This window comes from Kwoniella dejecticola, chromosome 1 (assembly GCF_000512565.2).
Source record: "Kwoniella dejecticola CBS 10117 chromosome 1, complete sequence".
Classification (NCBI taxonomy): Eukaryota; Fungi; Basidiomycota; class Tremellomycetes; order Tremellales; family Cryptococcaceae; genus Kwoniella; species Kwoniella dejecticola.
Window position 1 is genome coordinate 3312049 of NC_089301.1, and position 23435 is coordinate 3335483.

Here is a 23435-nt window from a genome sequence, read left to right on the forward strand (position 1 = left end):
CCCTCGAGTCCCCAACTTCTCGTGCACATCCTCCATCCCGAGCTTGCATATCAGCTATTGCTTCTTGCCAGTACCAATCTTGATCTGCTCAACCTTGTTGGGACCGCCCATCAACACTAGTCGTTCAGCCTCGAGCCCTTCTTGAGTCGCCCGTTCATTCTCTTCAGCTTCAATCTTGGCCCGTGGAGAAGCTTTGGCAGCTGCGAGTCGTTTCTTGTAGGCGTGGTACTGCGATGATTCCAGAATGATCAGCACTCTGCCATTCACCGGTCGTACTCTTTTCCTTCTGCCTCCAGTCGCATTATGCTAATCGAATTGGAAATCTGACTCACCTTGGAATCCGTACCGAGGGTGAAATCCCACCATCTGAAGGAAGTGGAGAAACAGTTGGTGAATGCCATATGGTGGTAATCGTGGTGATCGGCACCCGCCCAGAATGGGATGATGTGTCTCAATGACCAGGGGAAATCGTATCCGGAATGGGCATCTACAGCTTGCCATAATCGCAGGGTGATCCAGAGATACACCGTCAAGATGTGTAAGTCTTTTCTGAAGAGACAGTACAGGAATGGTCCGGAGATTGTACCTTGGGCCAGGATCAGTACTTCGAGAGGATGAGCGTATTCTGCGGCCTACGTTGATATTCCAAGACAAGACGAGATCAGCTCATATCCTTCTACCTGCTGACATCCTCCAAGTAGACCGTCCGGTCTTCGGTAAGGGAATTATTTGATGACTGAATTCGAGAGGGTTGCGATGCATGGACGACTCACCAAACCGATCGGAGCAGAGAACTCGTGGTGCAATTTGTGGATATTCTTGTAGAATGGACCATAGTGCAAACCCCTATGCGCCCAATAATGGAACATATCCTCGAACACGAAGAAGAAGGCGATCTGAGCAGCCATGAGACCAAGCGAAGAGAAGGGTACCTCATACGTCGCCATACCGAAGTAACAGCAGATCGGGTGGAAAGCGTAGATCAACGGTAATTCGCAAGTGAAGTGAGTGAGGAGGACGACTTTGGTGCATTTCCAGATCTGTTCCTTGGTGATGTGCTTGTCCTAGATCGTATTGGCATGACATCAGCTCGAGTGTTTTTGGACGTCACTCGGAATGAATCAGGGGTATTGTTATGCAGAAGCAAATGAGAATCAGAGGGATTGACTCACAGGTTGTAATTTCCATTGATGGAAATAAGGTATAGCATCAATGATCAACCACGGAATAGCTCGTCCGAAGTAGACGATCTAAAAACGATGCTATTGTCAGCTTCGTCCCCCATATTTCGTATAAAATGAACGGATGTGTAAGGTGTAATTAGATAGCTCACCTCGTGAAGTAAGAAACTCATTACGCCAGTGGCAAGAACCGGGTTACCCATCCAGATATAGTAACTTGCCCATGTCCTTTCTAACCAACTCAGGGCTTCCAAGTTCACATCGCCGTACAGGGCATTCTGCGTCTGGGTGGAATTCATAGTCACGAATTGGTCGGCTACTACCGGAGCGTATTTCTGTAAGAAGTCCATGGCGACTGCTGACATCTTGGCGTGGGTTCTGTCGTCTTGTTCAGAGGTGACAGGTGGGTTTAAGCGATTCGATCGGAAGAAAGGATAAAAGATGGGACGGAGAACGGGGAGAAAGTGAAGTGAAAGGAATCTACAGTCTGAAGTCCAAGTCTACAAGCAGGAATAAATGAACGTAATATGAATGTCAATTGACGACCCCCAATCAAACGAATGTCGAAAGGTTAAGTACAAAACCTTTTATAGGTGATCAGTCGGATTGAATCGGATGAACTTGTATTCGTAGCCCAGCGAAAAAGATCGTATCAGACAACAACACCCAAGTAGACGCGATCAACCGATTGACCACTGGAAATTTATTTTATTTTTCACGGTCTATGCTTTTGGCGGAGTCTTTTCAGGGTTTAATAATTGAAGTTGAAGTGGTACGATCCACTCGCTACGCCATACCTTTGTTTACATATTTGCCACTCCCACGTGTTCTGAACCCCACCAAAAACGCAGCGGCAGCGGATCCCTCCACTTTGATTTGTGTCTTCTCGTAAACGTCAAAATAGAGAAGGACGCGACGAAGCTGTTAATTACAGCTAATCAGGTCGATCCAAGGCAGTCGCGCACATCCCGCATCCAACTACTGCACGAGTACATCATCAAGCACAAGCACGATGGAGAATCCTCACGAGGCTGAACAGGCTGTACTGCTCGAACGGATCATCAAGAATGTTGTGAGTGTGAAAAACCCAAACCCATTGTCGGCGTCCTGAGCTTCCAGGGGTGTCGGAGGTATAGCGGAAGTTCCCGGACGAATTGCATAGATGGTCTTACTAATTTGTGTACTTGACTCATGTTCAGGATAAATGTAACGAAGCGATCATGGAGATGAACCATTGTATAAAAGTGGGTCGATCATCGAAGTCCGCTGGGTCGCTATACGAGATCATATGCCAAGCAGCTTGGGCGGGGTCCTCGTCTTCTAGTCTTCAAGAAGCTTTTGTCCTTTACTTGATTGCTTGTCACATTGAATATCCTAACTGGATTATCTGTTGGAGTATCGCTCATGCACATGTTCACACTTCGTAGGAATTCCTCGACTCATCAGCCGACGTGCATGTCGCCGCGCAGCTGTTCGCCAATTATTCTCGAAATGTCTCGTATAACCTCGAAGCGGTCCAGAAGATGCCCAAACCGTTATGAAGGCCCCATCAATGATCCTCACAACAAGTTATCCGTAGAAGGGGACTGGCATGACGCGTAAATTGGAGGTAGAATACAGTGGATTTGTTGTATAGTCGCCTTTATATAGGCATGTAATCTGAATCACTTTTGTCAGTAAATGATCATTTCATCTGAATGATCAAACGGCATTTCGCATCCTAGGGTGGTAAGACTTTCCACCTCTCGACCAATCAAGCACTATGCGTTCGCATGGCTAATCGTTTCTTAAGAAAAAGGTAGATACTTGAGCTTCTCCCTTCTACCTTCTGGCAAGCATCCCAGTTGTTTTGACATCTTTGGGATATTTTGTTCGATAGCATGGATCACACGTGGGCTGGCAGACAGACTGGTTTTCGGGTGGCAAATTCAACTCAAAGCCGCGGACGAACGGACTTGCACAAAATGAGCGTAAATGGTATACGCATGTAAAGACTCTGAACCTCGGTCTCGTCATCCCACGTGACATGAGATATTGTTCTTTCTGGATGATTCCATGATGGAATTTATGAGCGTCGTATGGTGAGAACCAGTTTGATCCAGTCCATTCCACCAGTCACAACCACATACACTCTGTACCTCGTTCAACACCTACACTACGCATACTTAAAACTCTTTTCCTTGTTACTTTCTTTCTTTCTCTTCTCTCCAGATTTAAATTATTCACTCGAAGTGATCACACATTAAAACATCAACGAACATCACATTGTATCATCTGTTCTCTTTTTCTTTTCCTCTCATACACACATAGAATAAACGATTAGTCAAAATGGTTAAAGCTGTCGGTATTGATTTGGTAAGTTGACTTCTCCGTTCTCCTCCTGATAGATATCTCAACCTCTCCTGCCGATTCTGTCTCTACGAATTTGCCGCTGACCATGTCCTGTCCTATATAGGGTACTACCTACTCTTGTGTCGCTGTCTGGCAAAATGACCGAGTTGAGATCATCGCCAACGACCAAGGTAACCGAACCACCCCATCTTACGTCGCCTTCAACGACTCCGAGCGATTGATCGGTGATGCCGCCAAGAACCAAGTCGCCATGAACCCATACAACACCGTCTTCGATGCTAAGCGATTGATCGGACGAAAGTTCGCCGACGCTGAGGTTCAAGCCGATATGAAGCACTGGCCATTCAAGGTCATTGACCGAGCCGGTAAACCCATCGTTCAAGTTGAATACCGAGGTGAAGAGAAGACCTTCGTGAGTTGTCCTTCTCTACAGATATCCTATCCCGATCACTATGCTGACCACATACCTTTCTTCCGCAGTCCCCAGAAGAAGTCTCTTCCATGATCTTGATCAAAATGAAGGAGACCGCTGAGGCCTACCTCGGTGGAACCGTCTCCAAGGCCGTTGTTACTGTCCCCGCCTACTTCAACGACTCTCAACGTCAAGCCACCAAGGATGCCGGAACCATCGCTGGTCTCGACGTTCTCCGAATCATCAACGAACCTACCGCCGCTGCTATCGCTTACGGTCTCGACAAGAAGTCCGAGGGTGAGAAGAACGTCTTGATCTTCGATCTCGGAGGTGGTACATTCGATGTATCCCTTTTGACCATTGAAGAGGGTATCTTCGAAGTCAAGGCCACCGCCGGTGACACTCACTTGGGTGGTGAAGACTTCGACAACCGATTGGTCAACCACTTCGTTCAAGAGTTCAAGAGAAAGAACAAGAAGGACCTTTCCTCCAACGCCAGAGCCCTTCGAAGACTCCGAACTGCCTGTGAGCGTGCCAAGAGAACTCTCTCATCTGCCGCTCAAACCTCCATCGAGATCGACTCCCTCTTCGACGGTATCGACTTCTACACCTCCATCACCCGAGCTAGATTCGAGGAGCTATGTCAAGATCTCTTCCGATCCACCATGGACCCAGTCGAGAAGGTTCTCCGAGACTCCAAGATTGACAAATCCTCCGTCCACGAAATCGTACTTGTTGGTGGATCTACCCGAATCCCCAAGATCCAAAAGCTCGTATCCGACATGTTCTCCGGTCGAGAACCCAACAGATCGATCAACCCCGATGAGGCCGTCGCTTACGGTGCTGCCGTTCAAGCCGCTATTCTTACCGGTGACACTTCCGAGGCTACCCAAGATCTCTTGCTTTTGGACGTTGCCCCATTGTCCATGGGTATCGAGACCGCTGGTGGTATCATGACTCCATTGATCAAGCGAAACACCACCGTCCCCACCAAGAAATCCGAAGTCTTCTCCACCTACTCCGACAACCAACCTGGTGTGCTTATCCAAGTGTACGAAGGTGAACGAGCCAAGACCAAGGACTGTAACTTACTCGGTAAATTCGAACTTGCCGGTATCCCTCCTGCCCCTCGAGGTGTTCCTCAAATCGAGGTCTCCTTCGATGTTGACGCCAACGGTATCTTGAACGTTAACGCTTCCGACAAAACCACCGGTAAATCTTCCAAGATCACCATCACCAACGATAAGGGACGATTGTCCAAGGAGGAGATTGAGCGAATGTTGGCTGAGGCTGAGAAGTGAGTACCCTTGCGCTTTATCGTGTTGAAATAACGCTGACTTGAATATTTTAGATACGCCGAGGACGACAAACTTGCTCAAGAGACCGTCGGTGCAAAGAACGCCTTGGAATCCTACGCTTACTCATTGAAACAAACCCTGAACGACGGTGACAACAAGGCCAAATTCGGTGACGACTACGAGACCCTTAACACCAAGGTCGAGGAAGTCATCAGCCAACTCGACACCATGCAATCCGCCTCCAAGGACGAGTTCGAAGCTCTCCAAAAGGAGCTCGAGTCAGTTGCCAGCCCTGCCATGCAACGATTCTACGGTTCGCAAGGTGGTGCTCCCGGTGGTGCCCCTGGTGCCGCTCCAGGTGGCTTCCCAGGAGCTGGTGGTGCTGGAGCTGCTCACGAAGACGGTCCTTCCGTTGAGGAGGTTGACTAAGCATTTCGTGAAGTTTAGTTTAGGAGTGACTGTCAGGTAGAAGAAGTGCGGGAAGAAGTACAAAATAAATAATCAAAACGGCTATGATGTAGCTTAGATTTCGCTTTCATATCATTTCCTATTTTCATGATTTTAATACATTTAATCTGTATATGCATCGGTTTCGACAGAAACCATTCACTGTACAGGTCAATTAAACTTGTATGCTTGGTCAAACTGATTTACTCTGCATGCGTCGGATGTCGTGTGCATATCTACGGTATCTAACAATGAAGTAATTCGCATGAAATGCACAGAAGTGACATCCAATCGAATTTACCAATCAAATGATTCTTGTACAAATTTTACGATGATACCTTGCTTAGCTTTCGTAATTACCGACCTCCTAACCTCATTCGCCATACCCTTTGGTCCACTGACAACTACCAGCGTCCCCTTTTCTCCTTCTTTCAACTCATCATCGACTATCTCCTGCAAATGCAATCGCGTTCCAACTTGGAAATGCGTCTGTATATCGCCCCATGAGTTTTTGCCACTCTCACTCTCACTTTCACTTCCATCTTGACTGTCTTTTGTGGCTATGAGATCTTCGACAGCATCGATCAAATTTCTAGTCCTGGCTCCCCAATATAACTTGACAGGGCCTTTGCTTGTACGTAAAGGGGAAGAAACAGCTACTTGTAATTTAGGTAAGACGGCTGTTATACCTACTCCGCCAGCTATACAGACTATCTTCGGATACTTAGCGGAATCGTTGATGTACTCGTTGAGGAAATCTGAATTGTTGGTACGGGTACCGTACGGCCCTTCGATCAGGATAGGTAATTTAAGTTTACGAGGAATTGGAGCGGGGGCGGAGGAGAGGGAGGAGATGGCGAATTGCGATAGCTCGGAGGTTATCCCCTTTTCGATTCGGACGAGTATTGAGATTCCTGTCTGAGCATTGTCATCTTCGTCTTTCCTGTGGAGTATAGGCACAGAGCGATGTTGTGCATCTTTGTCAACAGCTCGAGGTGAGTCATGCAATACAGCTTCGGACTTGATAGTGTTATTGGCAGTATCGTCAAGTATTGTAAGTGTCGTTGTCGGCTGTTCTCTTTGAGGGGTATACAGAATATCTGAGCCTTCTTCCTCCGACTTTGCGTTCTCCGTTGTGGCATCGACCAACCGTGGGGGGGATGGGTCATACGATGCAATCGAGAACGGATGACTTTCCCATGGTCTAGGCAATGTACTCTTCCTCCAATTGACATTGAGGAAATAAACATATATATACCCTTTGCACCCATCCGGGTCCAAGTCGGGAATATCCATCCTGAGATAATCTTCGTCAATTCGGTATATCATAGCGTATCTCACCCCCTTTCTAATTAATCTAAGTACTCTGAATACTCGCTCGAAAGCCCAGACGGCCATGGCGATATACATCCAAAGTTCGTAGCCCCACTGATGGTCGAAACGCCATATGATATGGTACCAGCACCCGACGATCGTCAATACCGCCAACCCGATATGCAGAAGCAAGAACAGCTCGTACATCGTCTTCCGGAATTTACGTATCGATAAAGGCAGAATCAAAACCATGCTCAACGTGGCGAGTACACCTAAGATCCAATAAGGTGATCTGGATTCTTCGTTATAAGCTGAGATGCCTTTTGAGAGGTATATCTGGAGATATATGGCGGAATGTAAACTTGCTTCGACCGTGGCTAACACACCGACAACTTTGTGGAGAAGGATGAAAGTTGAGAATGACCAATCGGTAAGCCAAAGAAGTAAGATTTTGTTCCGTCCGGCGTAAAGGATAAGTAAAGGGATATTGGCGAAGCTTATGGCGCCGCTACGATTGGCGATGTACGTGGCGATTTCCATAGTCCGTGTAGTCCACCATGCATTAGGTTGGACGGAATGAAAGCCCAAGGAACAGCATAGAATGTTGATGAGTACGATCCAGAAGATGAAGAGCGATTGACCTCGAGTAGGTAAGTGGAGAGATACGTCGCCGAAGAATGGGAGGGTGAGAGGTCGATCTCGGTTGAATAATGGTGCTTCGATCATATGGGCGTTGAAGAGGTTGATGAGACGAAGAGGAAATGGTATGAATCGGAGGAGGGAGAGGAAGATGGGTAAGACGAAGCAGGTGGAAATAAGGATAATACTACCAAGTCAAGGCAGAATAAGTCAATCAGCTTCGGCTTCGATATCTGACTTTGCTCGGGGCTTGAGGCTGTAGAGTGACAGAGACCCACCTGTACTTTGAATGCAGTGTTTCCGCTCGTTGAAAATTGACCAAGATATTCCATTGAGCCGTATAACTATCTGCATCAACCAGCACAGGCGACGTCAAAGGGGTGTCTTCGGGTAATGTCGAATTCGGCTGAATGGCGACTGTGATGCTTGATAGTGCTTCTTGGTACGTCATAACAGGCGAAGGTTGATCAGGCAAAACACCAACAATGTTCATCCACCACCACAGCTCCACATCAGCCACACTGATCGTCGAACCCGAGCTCGAGGTGCCTGGTTGACAGTGGGTATCGATGCACCATGCGGCCGTTCGGAGATACGGTATATTCGTCGCCAGACAATTCGGCCCAGGCATATCCGTAGCTATTTTGCCTTTGTTTTCCGTCGAATTACCTTCACCCATTTCCATATTTATATCCATGTCATGCGTTTGTCTTGATTCTAGGACTACCATTGACATTCCTCCCATACCCTGATCTACGTCTTCCGGAGCGCAGTACATGTAGGTAGGCACGACGTTCTTACAGGCCGAACAGCAGACCGGGTCGTACATGTTGATTCCGTACCCTATCAAGCCGTATCCCTGTCTGCCTGTCGAAGAGGGTGTAACACCGAGCACATGCCGAGTGCTTATCAGAAAGCATAGAGTAAGAGTAGTGAAAATCGTTGAGAAACCCATATCGAGTCTATCTATTGTACGTATTGCCCGTAACGAGATCGAGCGGAGGTTCAAAAGAGTACGGGAGATACAGTACTACAACAGGGGATATGAATAGCTCAAATCCGATTGCTCTTATAACCACATCACAGTATGCATCCCTGTAGTAGTTTCCAATAGCAATCATTCCCTTGGTCAATTCTCAGTTTGGGTCGATGTTTTTGACGAAAGGACACTGCACATCAAGAGAAAGAGATTTAGCCAATCAGTAAAAAGGCTCTTTAAACGTAAAGAAACGCAGAGCCACAAAAGGATGATTTCTTGGCGAGGTACGACTTAAATGCCTCGCGCCATTTTTGACTTTCCCCTCCTTCTCGAGTCTACACTGAGGCGCTTGCCATGCACTCAATTTCCTTCGAGACAGCATGCATAGCAGATGGCAGCTCAGACGAGACAAGCGGAGCAGTAAGGTGACAAGCTGACAAGTGCGTTGTCCAGGTAGGAAGGTGTGCGGATGAGTAGGAAGAGATCGAAGGTACAGGCATGTCGAATGTATTGGAATGAGAAGCGGGACTGAATGAGAGTCAATACCGAGGCGGGATGGAAAGGCGTTTCGCAATCTTTCTTGGTTACCCTTCTTTCCACCAACCCATTGCCGGATGTTGAGGCTGCCTGATCATGCAGGACTGAATAACAGAATCCAAAGATATCCTTGCATCGAGAAAATCATTAAGTGTGGTATGTACGTCAAGGGAAAGCGCATAGGGTCATAAACAGGTCGGATATCTAAATCTTCAAAAAAGGAGGAACAAGAAAGATATATGGCACGAATTAATCTTTGTAATCGAGGTGTACATCTATCTTCTACCAACAGTACCTCCTTGTCTATGGTAAGCAGCAACTTGGTCCAGCTCAGCCTGCTCAGCGGCATCAGCATTAACTCGTACTCAACGAGTCAGACTGCAGCTCACCTCTAAAGCCTTGATAGCGGTATGAGCTTGCTCCAGATCCTTGTTAAGTCGATCCCTCTCAGCGATGAGCTAGTTCACAGATCATATTAAGCTGCTCTGCGCACTGCGAAATGCGGGAAAGAGCTCACATGTTGTTCCCATTGCCTGAATCTAGATTCCTCCAGTTTGACTTGCTCGGTGAACCTCTTCCTGAGCATTTCCTCTTCTTCACGGTACTTGGGGTTATCCAATTTTCTGACCTTGGGTTCACCGAATTTACGGGTCTCCATCTGTGCAAGTCTGTATGCTTCGTAGTGGTTCTCTTCGGTTGATGTGATCAGGTCTAACATGTATGATCGGATCAGAAGTGATCGAAGTTTCCTGAAGTCGCAGTGGTCTTCATTTTCGACTTGATAGGTATGGAGAGAATTAGCTAACCTGCCCTAATGTCTGCACTTATGTCGGCAGTCGTACTCACCCTCAGCTACACCCCAGAGATATTCTCTACCCTTGACAACCCTTCCATCCGGAGTAGTGACGTCCTGTGTACTACCGATGATAGAGAACGGCATGACAGATTGCATGATTCTAGCATGCTCAGAAACAGTATCGTCCTCGGGGTCGATCGGAGGAGCGTAGACTTTGATACCTTGAGCAGCGACAACTTCTCGTATCTAACGGGAGAGAGAGTCAGCTACATACTTCTGATGATCAGGAGCATTCCAGCTGTCGCAACTCACGATAGTCTTGAAGTTTAGTAGATCCTCGGGTACCATGGTATCGGCTTTAGCGATGACAGGGATCAAGTTGACTCTGGTACCCAATCGCTTCATGATTTCGACATCGAGGGGTTTCAGGCTGGTCGTAGGCAGTATCAGCCGTCCCCTCTTCATAGGCAATTGCATGAAAACACGGCAGACAGGAAGCAGGAGAAGCTTATGATGTCTTTGCCAGAGATGGTCAGCAAGTAGAGAGACTAACTCACGTTGTACCGGTGGGCTTGACGAAGTACAGACAAGCGTGAATTCTCAAGTCCTGTTTCTCTTTCCTGTGAGGCTGTTGCTCCTGTCGCATGTAAGACTCATGTTGGTCATCTATGAAGTCGATGATCGGTGTCCAGCTGCGCCAAATACATCAGCCATCGTATTTGCGATCTTGACAAACGGTAGCTCACCTGTCTCGGTTATTGACGTAGTCGCCGAAACCAGGGGTATCAATGACAGTGAGCTGATCGTTGAGTGTCAGCTTATGGGAGAGTCTAGGATTTTCTTTCTTAGCTTACCTTGATGTTGAATCCCCTTTCCTCTAGATCAGCTTTCAAGATTTCTATCTCAGTGGTTTTGTCCAACTGCTTGGCGAATCTGGAAAGATGGGTGTCAGAGATCAGCTGAGAGCATTCGAGCATCCTGCAGCTGAAATACTAGCTGCATTGTGTTGAGGATGAATCATCACTCACCGCTGACGATAATTCCTAGGAGCGCATATCTCGGTAGCGAATAGAGTGTTGATCAACGTCGTCTTCCCCAATCCAGATTCACCTACGCCCCAGCAAGGTCTAGTCAGCTCTCACAGACTCTTTTGAGTAAACCTGCATGCTACAACATCCACCTGGAGCTGAATGTGAGGTCTGCCTTCATGAAAGGAGTGCTTTCCCGCACAGACACCTTTTTTCCAAAGACTGAACAACCGCGAACTTACCGACTACCATAATGGTGAAGTGGGCACCATGCTGCGATGTGATCTTGTGCCTCTGCGATCGATCAAGTGTAAGTATAAGCTGCATGAAGCTGGCTCAATCACGGTAGCTGACTTACTTGATTTGGCAGACTGACACCAATACAATCAGCCAACATTCCAGCCGTTGAACGGAGAGGTTACAGCTCAACTCACTTGGCAATACCGATACCGTCCGACATCGTGATTTATTGCCTCTTCGTTACGGATACAGAGAGACAGAGGAACGTTTCCACCTCCGACAAACGGACAAATTGCGATAACAAAGATAATATGCAAGGTAGCGATAACGAGTTGTGAGATGACTTTGAATTGACAGTGAGTTTGAAGGTGATCAATGCTGAATGAACGCTGATACACGGTGCCCCTTGCTCAAAATAGCGTGTCAACTCACAAATCGCGTGGCAGATCACGTAATGACCCCTTATGCTGAAATTGTGGCAGCATCCAAAGGATCCTACTGCGGTTGGTGAAAGAGAAGTCCGCTCGAAGACATCGTTGATGGAAGCACACTTCATGGCTGAAGGCGACTTGGGAGTCAGGTACATTGGCGAATCTCGCAGCTCATAGAAATTTAAATTGCTCTAGCCTGAGCTGCTGAGAGGGGGCGACGGGCAGAAGCGAATGTCATTTTCGATGCTGAGCCTTCTAATTCAAACCTTCGATCCCCGTACCTTCTAATGCAGTGTGCTAAGAGCATACCTTCTGATGCAATGTGCTAGAGCGTCTCGTATGCAAAGCCAGATGACTTCGCTCTCTGGGCATAAGCACCCGTTGCCTCCTATCGTTCACCGGATCTTGCCGACTTCGATCGGAACAAAGTGAACCTTGCGTCTCACAGCTATAAAAGCTGATCTCAAGTTCAGCGTACTGTCCTTGATCAACAGCACCACTCATTCTTCTCCGTCCTATTACTCTACACACATCAAATAGCAGATATTCAGACAAAATGCCCGATATCAACTCATTAGGCCGAGACAGCTCCGCCAGTGACACAAATGAGCCTGCTGCGACTGGCTCTACCTCTGCTCTAAACACCAGAAATGAAGCAAGTAGCAGAAACGTTGATGACCCAAGTAAGTCGTATTATCTCCCCAAGCCGGGATGTAAATATCAATGAGAAACTATCGTTTTCAGCCTACATGACACCCAGCAGGATCTCAAGTTCAGCGTACTGTCCTTGATCAACAGCACCACTCATTCTTCTCCGTCCTATTACTCTACACACATCAAATAGCAGATATTCAGACAAAATGCCCGATATCAACTCATTAGGCCGAGACAGCTCCGCCAGTGACACAAATGAGCCTGCTGCGACTGGCTCTACCTCTGCTCTAAACACCAGAAATGAAGCAAGTAGCAGAAACGTTGATGACCCAAGTAAGTCGTATTATCTCCCCAAGCCGGGATGTAAATATCAATGAGAAACTATCGTTTTCAGCCTACATGACACCCAGCAGACCGGCACCGCGTCCTCCACAGCCTTCTCGACCCTCGCAGACTTCCACAGGCCAATCTGCTAACGGCGTACATCGCTGGCAAGATGCCTTAGGACCTCATGGAAGCGACAGCGGGAGCTCCGCCAACAGATAGCTCGATCAATCAGGATTCAAGCTCCTCACATAGGGGGTTAATAACTTGCTGATGTTAAGGTTGGTGAGATCTGTCTGCATGTTATTGACAGTGCGGTCGAGGTTCATGACGGTATGCATGAGAATATGTGTCCAGGGACGCTATACCGCTGCACTGAAGCTTTCAAAGGCCGGTCATTGCGCTGTTCCGTTGGTCTTCAATCTGCCAGTAGCAGACAGAGGGCTGTTTGGTAGCCAGAATCAGTCTGATCAGATAAATGTAAATAGAGCCTTCTTTCATGATCTCATTTCGGACTGCGCTTCGCTGTAGAAGGCGAATTGACTGTTGTATGTACCCTGGAGCTTACCAATAGGTCGGAAAGGATAATCGCGGCGTCAGGTGTCTGAACGGAGCCAGACACTCACGGAACAGCCTGCTTCTTTGGCGAAAGGAGCAATAGGCTGGAACGTTGGGTTACGAGAAGGCCTAGAGGCGAGAGAGCGAGAGAGCAATGGAAGGCTGTTCATGCTCTAGCAGAAGGCAGACTTGCCTCTCTACACTGACATCCAAAATCTGATTTACAGCATAAAGACTTGACTGGCCAAACATGCTTATGGCGCTAATCAGGACACAGCCAATACCTTTTATCTCATCCGAACGCACTCTTGCTCCCGTATTGAACGTTCAGCACTTGGCTCATAGAGGCTCAGAATGGCTGCAGATGCAAAGCACCACTCCATTAGCGAGAATGACAATCAAGGATTCTCGACTAGTACCACCAACGGAACGCTTGAGAATGGGTCAGAACGAGGCCGAGAGGAGACGGCTCCTCGAGGCAGAAGCCGAAGTGAGCATCCATGCATGAATTACACCCACTGTCAGTGATGGTGACATCAATCATCTCCCACGGGCGCAATCACAGCTTCTACAGTGTTCATCGCTCGTAGGCCACCGCCGCCACCTCCGACGAGGACCGCTACTGTTTCTTTCGATACAGATGGGCGAGATGACTCTCAGGCTGATAGTAGCAGGAGTGTTGGCGGTACTTCTGCTTGAGAACAGGCGTGAGTTCATCAGGACCATGCAACGTATTGGAAGGATCTTAGTTTGTTGGGGATAGCAGATCTTGAACGTCAGAGACAGAGGCAGTATCCGCCGTTGGCTTTTGTACTCCGGGTTCTCGGACCAATCACTCTTTCGATCACTTCTCATGCAGTATAGTCTCCTTTGTGCCTGCGCATGGCGATTATTTCACGTATGCAACTTTCGACTTGCCATCATCATAGACGCATAAATCAGACTACTCGACTGACATCGGCTGCTTCCTACTTCAAGACCCCAAGCGATGACGTCATTCGTATCTAGCGTTGGTACGAGAGTAAGAATGTGAGTCTGAATTTGTCTGTTTTGTTTCGACTTATATCTTTCTATCGAAATTTCTCCCCCATTAATTCAAACAGCTTCCCAAGACTCGAGCTCCATATCGAAGCAAGCAGATCCCGTTCCGATATGTCCCAAACCACCGCTCCTCCACCAACTGCAGGCGCCTCAACCGCCGGATCAACAATGATGAACCCCGCTGCTACCCAAGCTCAAGGGCAGACAGGCCAACAAGATGCATTAGGTGAGTTGGTCCTTATTCGACTCTGTTCCTCACGATAGCCTCCGACCACAAGGGCGGATCGGATGCGTGTATGGATAAGGGTAAAGGTGATCAGAGCTGACAACTGAACCGGCATGCAGATAAAGGTGTAGACTACGTTCTGGGCAAAGCGGGCCACAAACAGAATGCATCGACCACCGAGAAGATTTCCGATGGGATTAGATCTGGGTTTAAGAAGGTACGTTTCTTCGACTGAATCTGGATCTACAATCGAAACTCCCACAATATTCGCATCCCAGCAATGTTCACGCCAGATCTGATCTTACCTCTTATCTGGCGGTCAATTATGTCTATGCTTCTTGTAATGATAATGGTAATTTGTGATGAGTAAGCTTACCTTCTTGGACCGTTCCTTCAGTTGACCGGTAAAGACGTTCCTATTCAAGATAAGCAATAATCCATAGTCAGCCCTAAACGCCGTCAATGCTTTGCTATGATCAATAGAGCGGAGATCATATAGTATAATCGTTGTAGTGTAGATGCAATGCAGAGCGGCAAGTGACGAAGTAGAACATGAAGTGGAGTTCCCAAATCTGACCTGACCCAAGGAGTGAGAACGACAACGAGAAGCCGGAAGATATGAACAGGTGGATCATGGCGTTACAAATAACATACAAGATACATTGTGCAGATACAGGCTACTCATTTGATAATGCTAATAATGCTAAAATTTTCGTCACGTCCTCGATTCCTATCTCATACCTTCCTCATATCCTGATATCCAAACTGCAGGCCTGCCTTCCGTCGCTTCTACGGGTTCACCGGTCCAACTTTCGGTTGTTCGATAGCTTTGGGCATCTTGACTTTACTTGCGCTTCCGAGCATCTGGTCGATTTCGTTTTTATTGAAATAATGAGGTGCAACTATTTGGCAACACAACATTCAGCTATCACTCCTCCCTGCGAGATCCGACAATCGGAGATGGAGAGTATATTGGGTACTTACGCTCAGCTAACCAGGATCCCTCGATTGGCATACATTGCCTCATGTATTCCTTTGACGTCAATACTAGCTCGTAGTACAGTATGAATCGTGGCGGGGGCTGCATGCCGATCAAGCATGACGATGGGTGGACGTATACTGAGTGATTGTTCTTGGTCGTTCGATAACCTCCTCCTTTATCGATTCGGGCCTGCGGGCAACAGATGTGAGTCAGCTCAAGCTCATTCATGTACAGTGGGTGATCACCGGACGAAAAGGGAGCGGGTAGACAAGCGAGAACAGAAGCAGGCGAAGAGAAGCAGGGAAGGAGTAAGGGTAAGAACAAGGGAGGAAAGGAGGGGTAAAGCAGGGAGCAGTGAGAGAGGCGAACTCACGGTATTATAGAAGTATCCCGCCGTCAGAGCCTTTTGTACAGGAACAATCTCGTTCGGAGTCGATTCAATCGAAACTTCTACTCTATCACAAAGTTGCGCTAGTTGATCCCGGATATCCCTCACTCGACTCAACGATTTGAACTGCATGAAGTTCTCATAGCACCACTGTTGAGAATAATTGGTTTCTGCCCATTGTTCGAATATGTTCAACAAGGTGAAATGATCTCCTCCTGGTTTGATGAAGTTCTTATGAGCCTTATCGGCGTGGACCCTCTTGTCTTTCGGTCGATAAAGTAAAGATCCGGATTCTTGCAACATCGAAATTATCGTCAATACCTAATATATCACCCCGAACCGTACCAATCAGCATCAATACGCTTAACAGAGCACCCTGGATGCAGGAAGCCCGACCAACTCACCTCATGGGTACACTTATAGTTCTCACTATTGATGATTGCCTTACTCAACATCGGATCCACAGGGAACTCCGCCATCCGTCGTCCGAGTCGGGTAAGTTCACCTTTGTGATTTAATGCACCTAGCGCATAGAGCAACTCGAAAGACCGTATGATCGTTTCCGCCGGTGGTTTATCCAAGAAATCGAAATTAAGAACATCGTTTATTCCAAGCGATTTGAGCATCAGGACCACTGTTCCAAGATTGGTACGTTGAATTTCCGGTATAGTATCTTCCAGCAACTCATTTTTGAAGGCCCATTTCGTATACAATCTGAACGCCTTTCCAGCTCCCACTCTTCCTGCTCTTCCTGCTCGCTGTTGTGCAGATGCCCGACTAATGGGTTCAACCACTAAACTTGACATTCCGGTCTTCGGGTTATAATTGTTCTGCTTGACGAACCCAGGGTCGATCACGTAAACCACTCCGTCTATCGTGATGGAGGTCTCGGCGATGTTTGTAGCCAGTACGACTTTTCGGGCTTTTTCAGGTGTAGGCTCAAAGATCTTCGATTGCATCTCGGAAGGTAAATTGGCGTAAATCGGTGCGATAATCAATTCAGCTACTTTGTCTCCGAGTGCGTACATCGTTTCCTTGAGATTTTCTTCAGCGGCTTCGATCTCGTCTTGACCAGTCAAGAACAGCAGGATATCTCCCTTCGGCTGAGTGGTGTGTATCTGAAGGATGGTGGTGACTGCGGCATGCATGTAGTTCGCTTCAGGTTGTTTGGTGTAGAACATGTCGACAGGATATCGTCTTCCAGGAACTTTAATGATATTAGCAGGGATGCGTGCACGGCGACGCCTGTTTCGCTTATTTTTGGACTTACCATCAAAGATCGGTGCTTGATCGAAGAAATTGGCAAACTTTTGCGCATTCATCGTAGCACTCGATATCAGCAGCCGTAGCTCCGGTCGAAATCGTGCAATATCCTACATGACTAGTCAGCATACATCGCTCATTGTAAACAGCGGAGATGGGCTCACCTTGATCAGCCCAAAGAGGATATCCGTACTCAAGGTCCTCTCGTGCGCCTCGTCAATGACCAGCGCTGAATACGTAGACAGCTCCGGATCCGTCAAGAACTCTCTCAACAACATACCATCCGTCATATACTTCAAGGCCGTCTTATCGCTAGTCATATCTTCGAATCGGATCGAATAACCAACCTCCTGTCCCAGCCTCACACCCATCTCCTCCGCCACTCGCGCAGCGACTGACATCGCGGCCACACGACGAGGTTGAGTACATCCTACTTTCATACCATTCTTGCAGTATCCAGCTTCGTAGAGGTATTGGGGCAATTGCGTTGTTTTGCCGGATCCCGTCTCCGCTACGACGATCAACACTTGATGTTCTGCTATAGCTTCTAACAGATCTTCGCGATACTCATAGATAGGCAACGATGCCCGAGTCTCCTGTATACTTTGCGCTTTCTTCTCCAGCTGGTCGACCTGAGCTAGGAGATTTCGAGCGTCTTCCGAGAGATCACCCTCAGGTGCCATTCGGCCATCTTGCAGGAAATTGATCCCAACCGACTCGTCGAACACGTAGTCGTAGTCTTCCACTATGACTTCTTTGTCCTGCGCACCAGTCTTCAAGCTTGATTTGTCCGTCTGACTGTATTCCCACTGATCTACATCCGTCACAAATTGACCTTCAACAGGTTTAGACTCTTCGTATCGTTGATATAGCGCATTTTTCTTCTTCTTTTGATCTATACGTCCCTGTTCCGTGATATAATCGTCAGGCATCATATAGCCGTTTGTTCCATCATCGATCCTCTGTCTAGCTTCCATAATCTTGATCAATTCCTTCTTGCGCTCGTATTCCTGCTCTTCCCTCTTGGACATTTTCTGATTCCTGAATAATATCTTCTCATCCTCAATCTCCATTTTCAGCAGATCCAACCTTTGCTGTTCTCGTTTTGTCAGATATTCCTGTCGGGAATGCAGTCTGAGGTCCTCTATTGCAGCTTGCCTACTTTCATACGATTCTTCCGCCAAAGCTGCTCGTCGATCAGCTTCCGCCCCTCCACCCGTACGATCAGTCACCAGCTTCTTCGTCCGATCTTTATCCTTTTCTTTCATCCGCTCTGCGAACGCATCTCTCTCAGCTAGATCCTCTAATCGTTCCCGCTCTTGACGCTCCTCTTCAGTCTCCTTGACTTCAGGTTCTATCGGTTCCCCATGTTTCGCATCGGCTTCTTCCTCCAGCTTCAGCCGTTTCGCTTCCTTCTCTTTCTCTTCTTCATCTGACTCCCAGTTCCCCTCTGTGTCCCTCTTGCGCGATGATCTGCCGAGTTTTACAGCTCCAGATTCCCGCTCCTTCTCCTTCTCCTTGCCCTTCTTTGACTTCTTCTCCCTCTTGCTTGAGCTGCTTGAGGAAGACGCTGAATCAGCTTCATCCATCAAGAGAGCGAATCGCTGTGAAGGAGCTGCCTTGTCGGCCTTGGGCACCTTCGGTTTCGTCTTGCGGGGTACAAGGGCGTGTACTTGGGTGGCGAAGGATTGGGTGTCGGAAGAATCGGAAAGTCCAGTACCGAGAAGAGCGTGATATAGGTCTCCTGGAGTCTTGGAAGACATAGCCAGAGAATGCACGTAGTCCACCGTAGCATTATCCGAAGAGCCGAGAATCTGGAAACATAGGTCAGCGACTATTTGTGAAGAAGAGGAGGTAAGAGACGGACTCACTCGGACGACATTGTCACTAATGAAAGTTTTGAGATCCATCTTGACCAGTTGCCACTTTCTCGGCGGGAACTCGTCAAGGATAAGACACCTCGCTGACAGAGAGCCTCTTGCCAGGTCTCAACGCAGGGGACCAGAAGGACCAGAACTCTTTTGGGCGGGATCACGGAGAACGAATAGAGGGTTGAAGGGGTAGATGTAGATCAGTTGCGTACGGTTGATATTTAGGTTAAGCGGCAAGGGACAAGAAGGCATGACGTGGCATTTTAGCAAGCGTCCAGTCGAATTCCTAGGTTTGATTCCGTGATAATGCATCCCCTCACCTTCTTGCCCTAACGTTCCAAGCCGGCTGACGCCAACATTAATACTCAATCCAACTTGCATTATTTTCATCCAGCTCTATACATTCAAAAGAGTCAGCAGCACAATGTTCTTCTGTGCAAGTAAGTCGCTGAGGTGTCATGATGTGGAAGAACGCGACTGACTGACACGATAACTGAATTACAGTCTCTGGCTCCCCTCCTACCGCTCCCGTGGTCTCGAAGACCTCTGGTACTGTCTACGAGAAGGCTTTGATCGAGAGGTATATCGGTGCGTCATGACATGGCTCATCATGCTCATCGTATCAGGTTCTTAGACTGACATCGGATGTAGAGGGAAATGGAACCGACCCAATCTCCGGTGAACCTTTGACGAAGGAGGACTTGATTGATGTCAAAGCTAGTGCGTATAATCAGTCATCATATTTTGGCGTCATTGGCCTTGGATATGCGATGTTGACCTCGACTGTAGAACCATCCACACTTCCACCTCGTCCGGCCAACCAGACCTCCATCCCCGCGTTACTTACTGCTTTACAATCGGAGTATGACTCGATAATGCTTGAATCTTTAGAGATAAAAAAGGCTTTCCAAAGCTCAAGGTCAGCTCATGGCGTCCGTTCTTCGTAAATGACCTCAGCTGACTCTCTTGAGCACAACGCAGACAAGAGCTTGCCAATGCCCTGTACCGAGAAGACGCTGCCACGCGTGTCATTGCTAGATTGATGAAGGAGCGAGATGAGGCCAGACAGTGAGCTACCTTGGAATCTGTATCGTTGCGCTTGTTATGATTGCTGACATCGGAACCTCAGAGCTTTGTCGTCTATCCAATCGACTATCGGCTTCCAAGCTCCTGCCGCTGAAGCGCCTGTCGAGGATGTCGAGATGGCCCCAGAAGCCGAAGCAGGTGCTCTTCCCGCCGAAGTCGAGGCTCAGGTCATGGAAACCAATCAAGCGTGAGTAAAGCGTGTCCACGAGAGCTACCTTATATGATGGCCGCTGAGCATTGTATCTAGTCTCTCATCTGGTCGAAAGAAGAGGAAGCCGGCACCTGGCTACTCCAAAGCCGATCAAGTCAAGGGTTTCACTCAGATCTCCCATGTCCCTTCATTGCACGCTACCAAACCTGCCGGTATCACCGCTCTTGATGTTGCTCAAGATGGCAACACGGTCGTGACCGGTGGAGTCGACAAAGCCGTACAAATCTTCGACCTCGAAGCTTCAAAGGTGCTTGGTACGCTCAAGGGTCACACCAAAGCCGTCACCCACGTTGCATTCAGGGAGAAAGAGGGCGAGAGCAAGCTAGCTATTAGTGCGAGTGCCGATAAGACGGTGAAGATTTGGGGAGAGGACGAAGGAAAGTGGTCTAACAAGGCTAGTCTGAGTGGACACAAGGGAGAGATCAGTGGACTGGCTATACATCCTTCAGGATCGTACTTCGCGGCTGGATCAAGCGATTCAACTTGGTCATTATACGATATCGAACAAGCCACCGAAATCGTCAAATACTCAGCCGTTCCAGGCGTGGAGGGTTCTTTCGCTTACACTTCATTCAACGTTCACCCAGATGGTGTTCTTCACGGAGGAGGTACCAAAGAAGGTTCAGTCAGGGTTTGGGATATCCGACAATCTTCCTCATTGGCTGCTACCCTTGATTCCCATAAATCACCTTTGACAACCCTGAACTTCTCGGAGAACGGGTATTACCTCGCTACTGCTTCTGATAAAGATCAGACCGTAAACATCTTCGATCTTAGAAAACTAGATATTCTCTCTTCTTGGACCCTTCCTTCGGAAAACACCATTTCCGAAGTCAGATTCGATCCCTCTGCTCAATTCCTATCCGTTAGTGGAACCGATCTCAGGATATACGCCAACAAGACCTGGGAGGAGCTGCTCAAGTTCGACGACAATGCTGGTGTATTGACGGGAGCTAGATTCGTGAAGAACGGAAGTCAAGTGGTGTTGAGTGGATTGGACAGAACTCTGCGTGTGTTGGGTACTCAAGCGTAAATAGAAAAGCTGCGAGACGCTTGTGGGCGGCATGCATGATCTGAGATTCACCTTCTCGTATGTATCATGTCGAAAGGTCGCAATGTAGAATCCCAAAAAGAGGCAAGCTCTGCTATGAATGATCGCATGTTTTACTATGACGGTGGTGTATGATTTTTCGGTCGGACCGATGGAGGATTCAGGGCAGGGCGCAAGTACTCGTAGGGCGTAACCGGTGATCAGATGGAGGATAAACAGTGCAAACGTCATTACTGAGCATAAGCATATCAATCCCCTGCATCTCTTCTGGTCATTGCCTCATCGTGTTGATGCATACAACGGGTCTTCTCCTCGGTAAATCAGCTCACATCAGACGGTTTAATCGCCTGCTCAGTTGTGTTTGGCAAGATGGTATTCGCAAATCTGACATACGAAGGTGTGTCCATCAATCCTTCCGTCTTACAGTTGTCATGCCAAGCCAAGCCTTACTGACGATTCTTTCGAACACATATCACAGATAAAGTTAGTGAAGCCCCACTTCCTTGTCTTCCCCTTCCATGTCAATCTGTCAGACTCACGCTACGCACTTCGTAGCAAGCGTTCTTCTCGCTATTGGACGAATACTTTGAATCACGTCCTCAATTCGCTCAATCGCAATCAAGCGGACCCTCTATATCCACCTTGACCAGACTCATCCCCCCTTCACGAAATGCCAATCCTCCTGCACCCTCAGCTTCAACTGCCTCTCCCTCAAGGTCCCCAGTGTCTCCTACAGCCTCGACAGCCCCTCCTGCCGGCGGGGAACAACAGGACATGGCGCAGAAGTTCATCTCGTCCTCCATCAAGATGGGCACCAAGGGGACGAAATACGGTATAGGTGCTATATCGAAGAACAAGGATGCTATGGACTTACTGGGAAAAGCAGGGGCTGCAGGGATCGTTCGAGGTGCGGATAAGAGACTGAATTCACCCCCGCCAGTAGATGGAGGAGCGACGATAGAGGAGGTTACGGTAGTAGAGGAGAAGAGGAAACCTGGTCCGCCAGCGAAAAAGGGCGGCGTAGCTGGCTTGGTATCCGGACGAGTGAGCATTCTTCGCTTCTGAAGTCCTGATTGACATTGTTGCCGTTTCAAATTGTATGTCCCGCTAATTGCAGTCTTCATACTCCACACTCCACACCCAAGTCCTTCGGTCATGTGGATACCTCGAGCAAGATGTCTGCGTTTACCAGTATGTGGAAGGATCCTCAAAAGGGTGAGTCTCGCATCTCTGATCAAGTCACACCTGGGGACCACTCGTCTTCTCTCCATCACTTTCTCACGCTCCGGACGATACAAGTCGTCTGACTCGCTGGCTTGCTCAACCCGCTCACGCTTGACACATGGCTTCCAGTCAAGGAACCGACAGTTGAGCATCACATGGCCCCTCAATTATCGAACAAACACACATCGATGCCACCGCCTATAAGGCGAGATGGATCCGGACACTCGGCTCGGTCATCTCAGCCTCCAGAGGAGACGGTAGCTCAAGCTCAGGCATTGTACGATTATGCAGGCTCGGTGAGTGGATCACACGCTTTTGGACGGACGAACGAAGCTGATCAGGAGATGTTCAGGATACCACGGATCTAGCTGTGCAAGCTAATCAGATTGTGAATCTCATCGAGAAGACCTCGGCAGACTGTGAGTCGAGATTGCTGCGTGTAGCCCCATTTTGCTTTGGGTACGAGACGGATGGGTCTGACTTGACTTTATTCACCTCAGGGTGGACATGCGAAGATGGAAACGGTACGAGAGGATTGGTGCCGGCAACCTACCTGAAGGAGCTTTAGTTGTATTTCTGGCTAATGTACGGATCGGACAATCGGATGAATGTCGTGCGCAACGTGCTGTTGATGACGACATCATCGTTCTTCTACTTTCTGTGACAACAAAGGTGTTTTACTTTGTCGCACGTCTGATCGAGTCCTCCTTTCAAGGAGGTGGCGCGATCTGATGTTCACCTGACGATCATAGACTGACGGTCCAAGAGGCCATTCTGTCTGACAGCGCATTTTATCATACTTATAACAGGCTGATGATTGACCCCTCATTCCGCCTCTTTCCACTCACATTCTACATTCTCAACTCGTCAAGCGTCTCCCAGCTTCGACCTCCTTCGTAAGT

At 48.2% G+C, this 23435-nt stretch overlaps 9 protein-coding genes across 9 annotated transcripts; 5 read left to right on the forward strand and 4 right to left on the reverse strand.

The window, feature by feature from the left end:
* Positions 1-54: 54 nt before the first annotated feature.
* Positions 55-1546, reverse strand: I303_101227 (uncharacterized protein; the record flags this gene model as incomplete). Its single annotated transcript, XM_018404594.1, has 5 exons — positions 55-228; positions 333-632; positions 774-1064; positions 1173-1250; positions 1334-1546. 5 exons carry the CDS (start codon positions 1544-1546, stop codon positions 55-57), a joined length of 1056 nt encoding a protein of 351 aa, XP_018267248.1.
* Positions 1547-2193: 647 nt separating this feature from the next.
* On the forward strand, positions 2194-2722 carry I303_101228 (uncharacterized protein; the record flags this gene model as incomplete). The annotated part of the gene is made up of 3 exons (XM_018404595.1): positions 2194-2253; positions 2381-2425; positions 2609-2722. 3 exons carry the CDS (start codon positions 2194-2196, stop codon positions 2720-2722), a joined length of 219 nt encoding a protein of 72 aa, XP_018267249.1.
* A 787-nt stretch (positions 2723-3509) lies between these two features.
* Positions 3510-5672, forward strand: I303_101229 (heat shock protein HSS1; the record flags this gene model as incomplete). The annotated part of the gene is made up of 4 exons (XM_018404596.1): positions 3510-3536; positions 3637-3945; positions 4014-5242; positions 5297-5672. 4 exons carry the CDS (start codon positions 3510-3512, stop codon positions 5670-5672), a joined length of 1941 nt encoding a protein of 646 aa, XP_018267250.1.
* Positions 5673-5987: 315 nt separating this feature from the next.
* I303_101230 (uncharacterized protein) lies at positions 5988-8472 on the reverse strand (the record flags this gene model as incomplete). The annotated part of the gene is made up of 2 exons (XM_018404597.1): positions 5988-7830; positions 7922-8472. 2 exons carry the CDS (start codon positions 8470-8472, stop codon positions 5988-5990), a joined length of 2394 nt encoding a protein of 797 aa, XP_018267251.1.
* Positions 8473-9434: 962 nt separating this feature from the next.
* On the reverse strand, positions 9435-11443 carry I303_101231 (uncharacterized protein; the record flags this gene model as incomplete). The annotated part of the gene is made up of 12 exons (XM_018404598.1): positions 9435-9494; positions 9549-9617; positions 9677-9936; positions 10006-10201; positions 10268-10385; positions 10513-10647; positions 10702-10754; positions 10810-10888; positions 10984-11065; positions 11226-11277; positions 11342-11354; positions 11418-11443. The coding sequence occupies 12 exons, from the start codon at positions 11441-11443 to the stop codon at positions 9435-9437; spliced, it is 1143 nt and encodes a 380-aa protein (XP_018267252.1).
* Positions 11444-14342: 2899 nt separating this feature from the next.
* Positions 14343-14893, forward strand: I303_101232 (uncharacterized protein; the record flags this gene model as incomplete). The annotated part of the gene is made up of 3 exons (XM_018404600.1): positions 14343-14457; positions 14577-14674; positions 14855-14893. The coding sequence occupies 3 exons, from the start codon at positions 14343-14345 to the stop codon at positions 14891-14893; spliced, it is 252 nt and encodes an 83-aa protein (XP_018267254.1).
* Positions 14894-15246: 353 nt separating this feature from the next.
* I303_101233 (uncharacterized protein) lies at positions 15247-19000 on the reverse strand (the record flags this gene model as incomplete). Its single annotated transcript, XM_018404601.1, has 7 exons — positions 15247-15359; positions 15442-15628; positions 15813-16148; positions 16232-17034; positions 17098-17200; positions 17255-18904; positions 18962-19000. 7 exons carry the CDS (start codon positions 18998-19000, stop codon positions 15247-15249), a joined length of 3231 nt encoding a protein of 1076 aa, XP_018267255.1.
* A 385-nt stretch (positions 19001-19385) lies between these two features.
* On the forward strand, positions 19386-21291 carry I303_101234 (uncharacterized protein; the record flags this gene model as incomplete). The annotated part of the gene is made up of 7 exons (XM_018404602.1): positions 19386-19401; positions 19466-19549; positions 19613-19681; positions 19751-19880; positions 19943-20029; positions 20091-20234; positions 20295-21291. 7 exons carry the CDS (start codon positions 19386-19388, stop codon positions 21289-21291), a joined length of 1527 nt encoding a protein of 508 aa, XP_018267256.1.
* A 387-nt stretch (positions 21292-21678) lies between these two features.
* Positions 21679-23101, forward strand: I303_101235 (uncharacterized protein; the record flags this gene model as incomplete). The annotated part of the gene is made up of 6 exons (XM_018404603.1): positions 21679-21706; positions 21869-22353; positions 22455-22524; positions 22663-22829; positions 22886-22952; positions 23034-23101. The coding sequence occupies 6 exons, from the start codon at positions 21679-21681 to the stop codon at positions 23099-23101; spliced, it is 885 nt and encodes a 294-aa protein (XP_018267257.1).
* Positions 23102-23435: the final 334 nt, after the last annotated feature.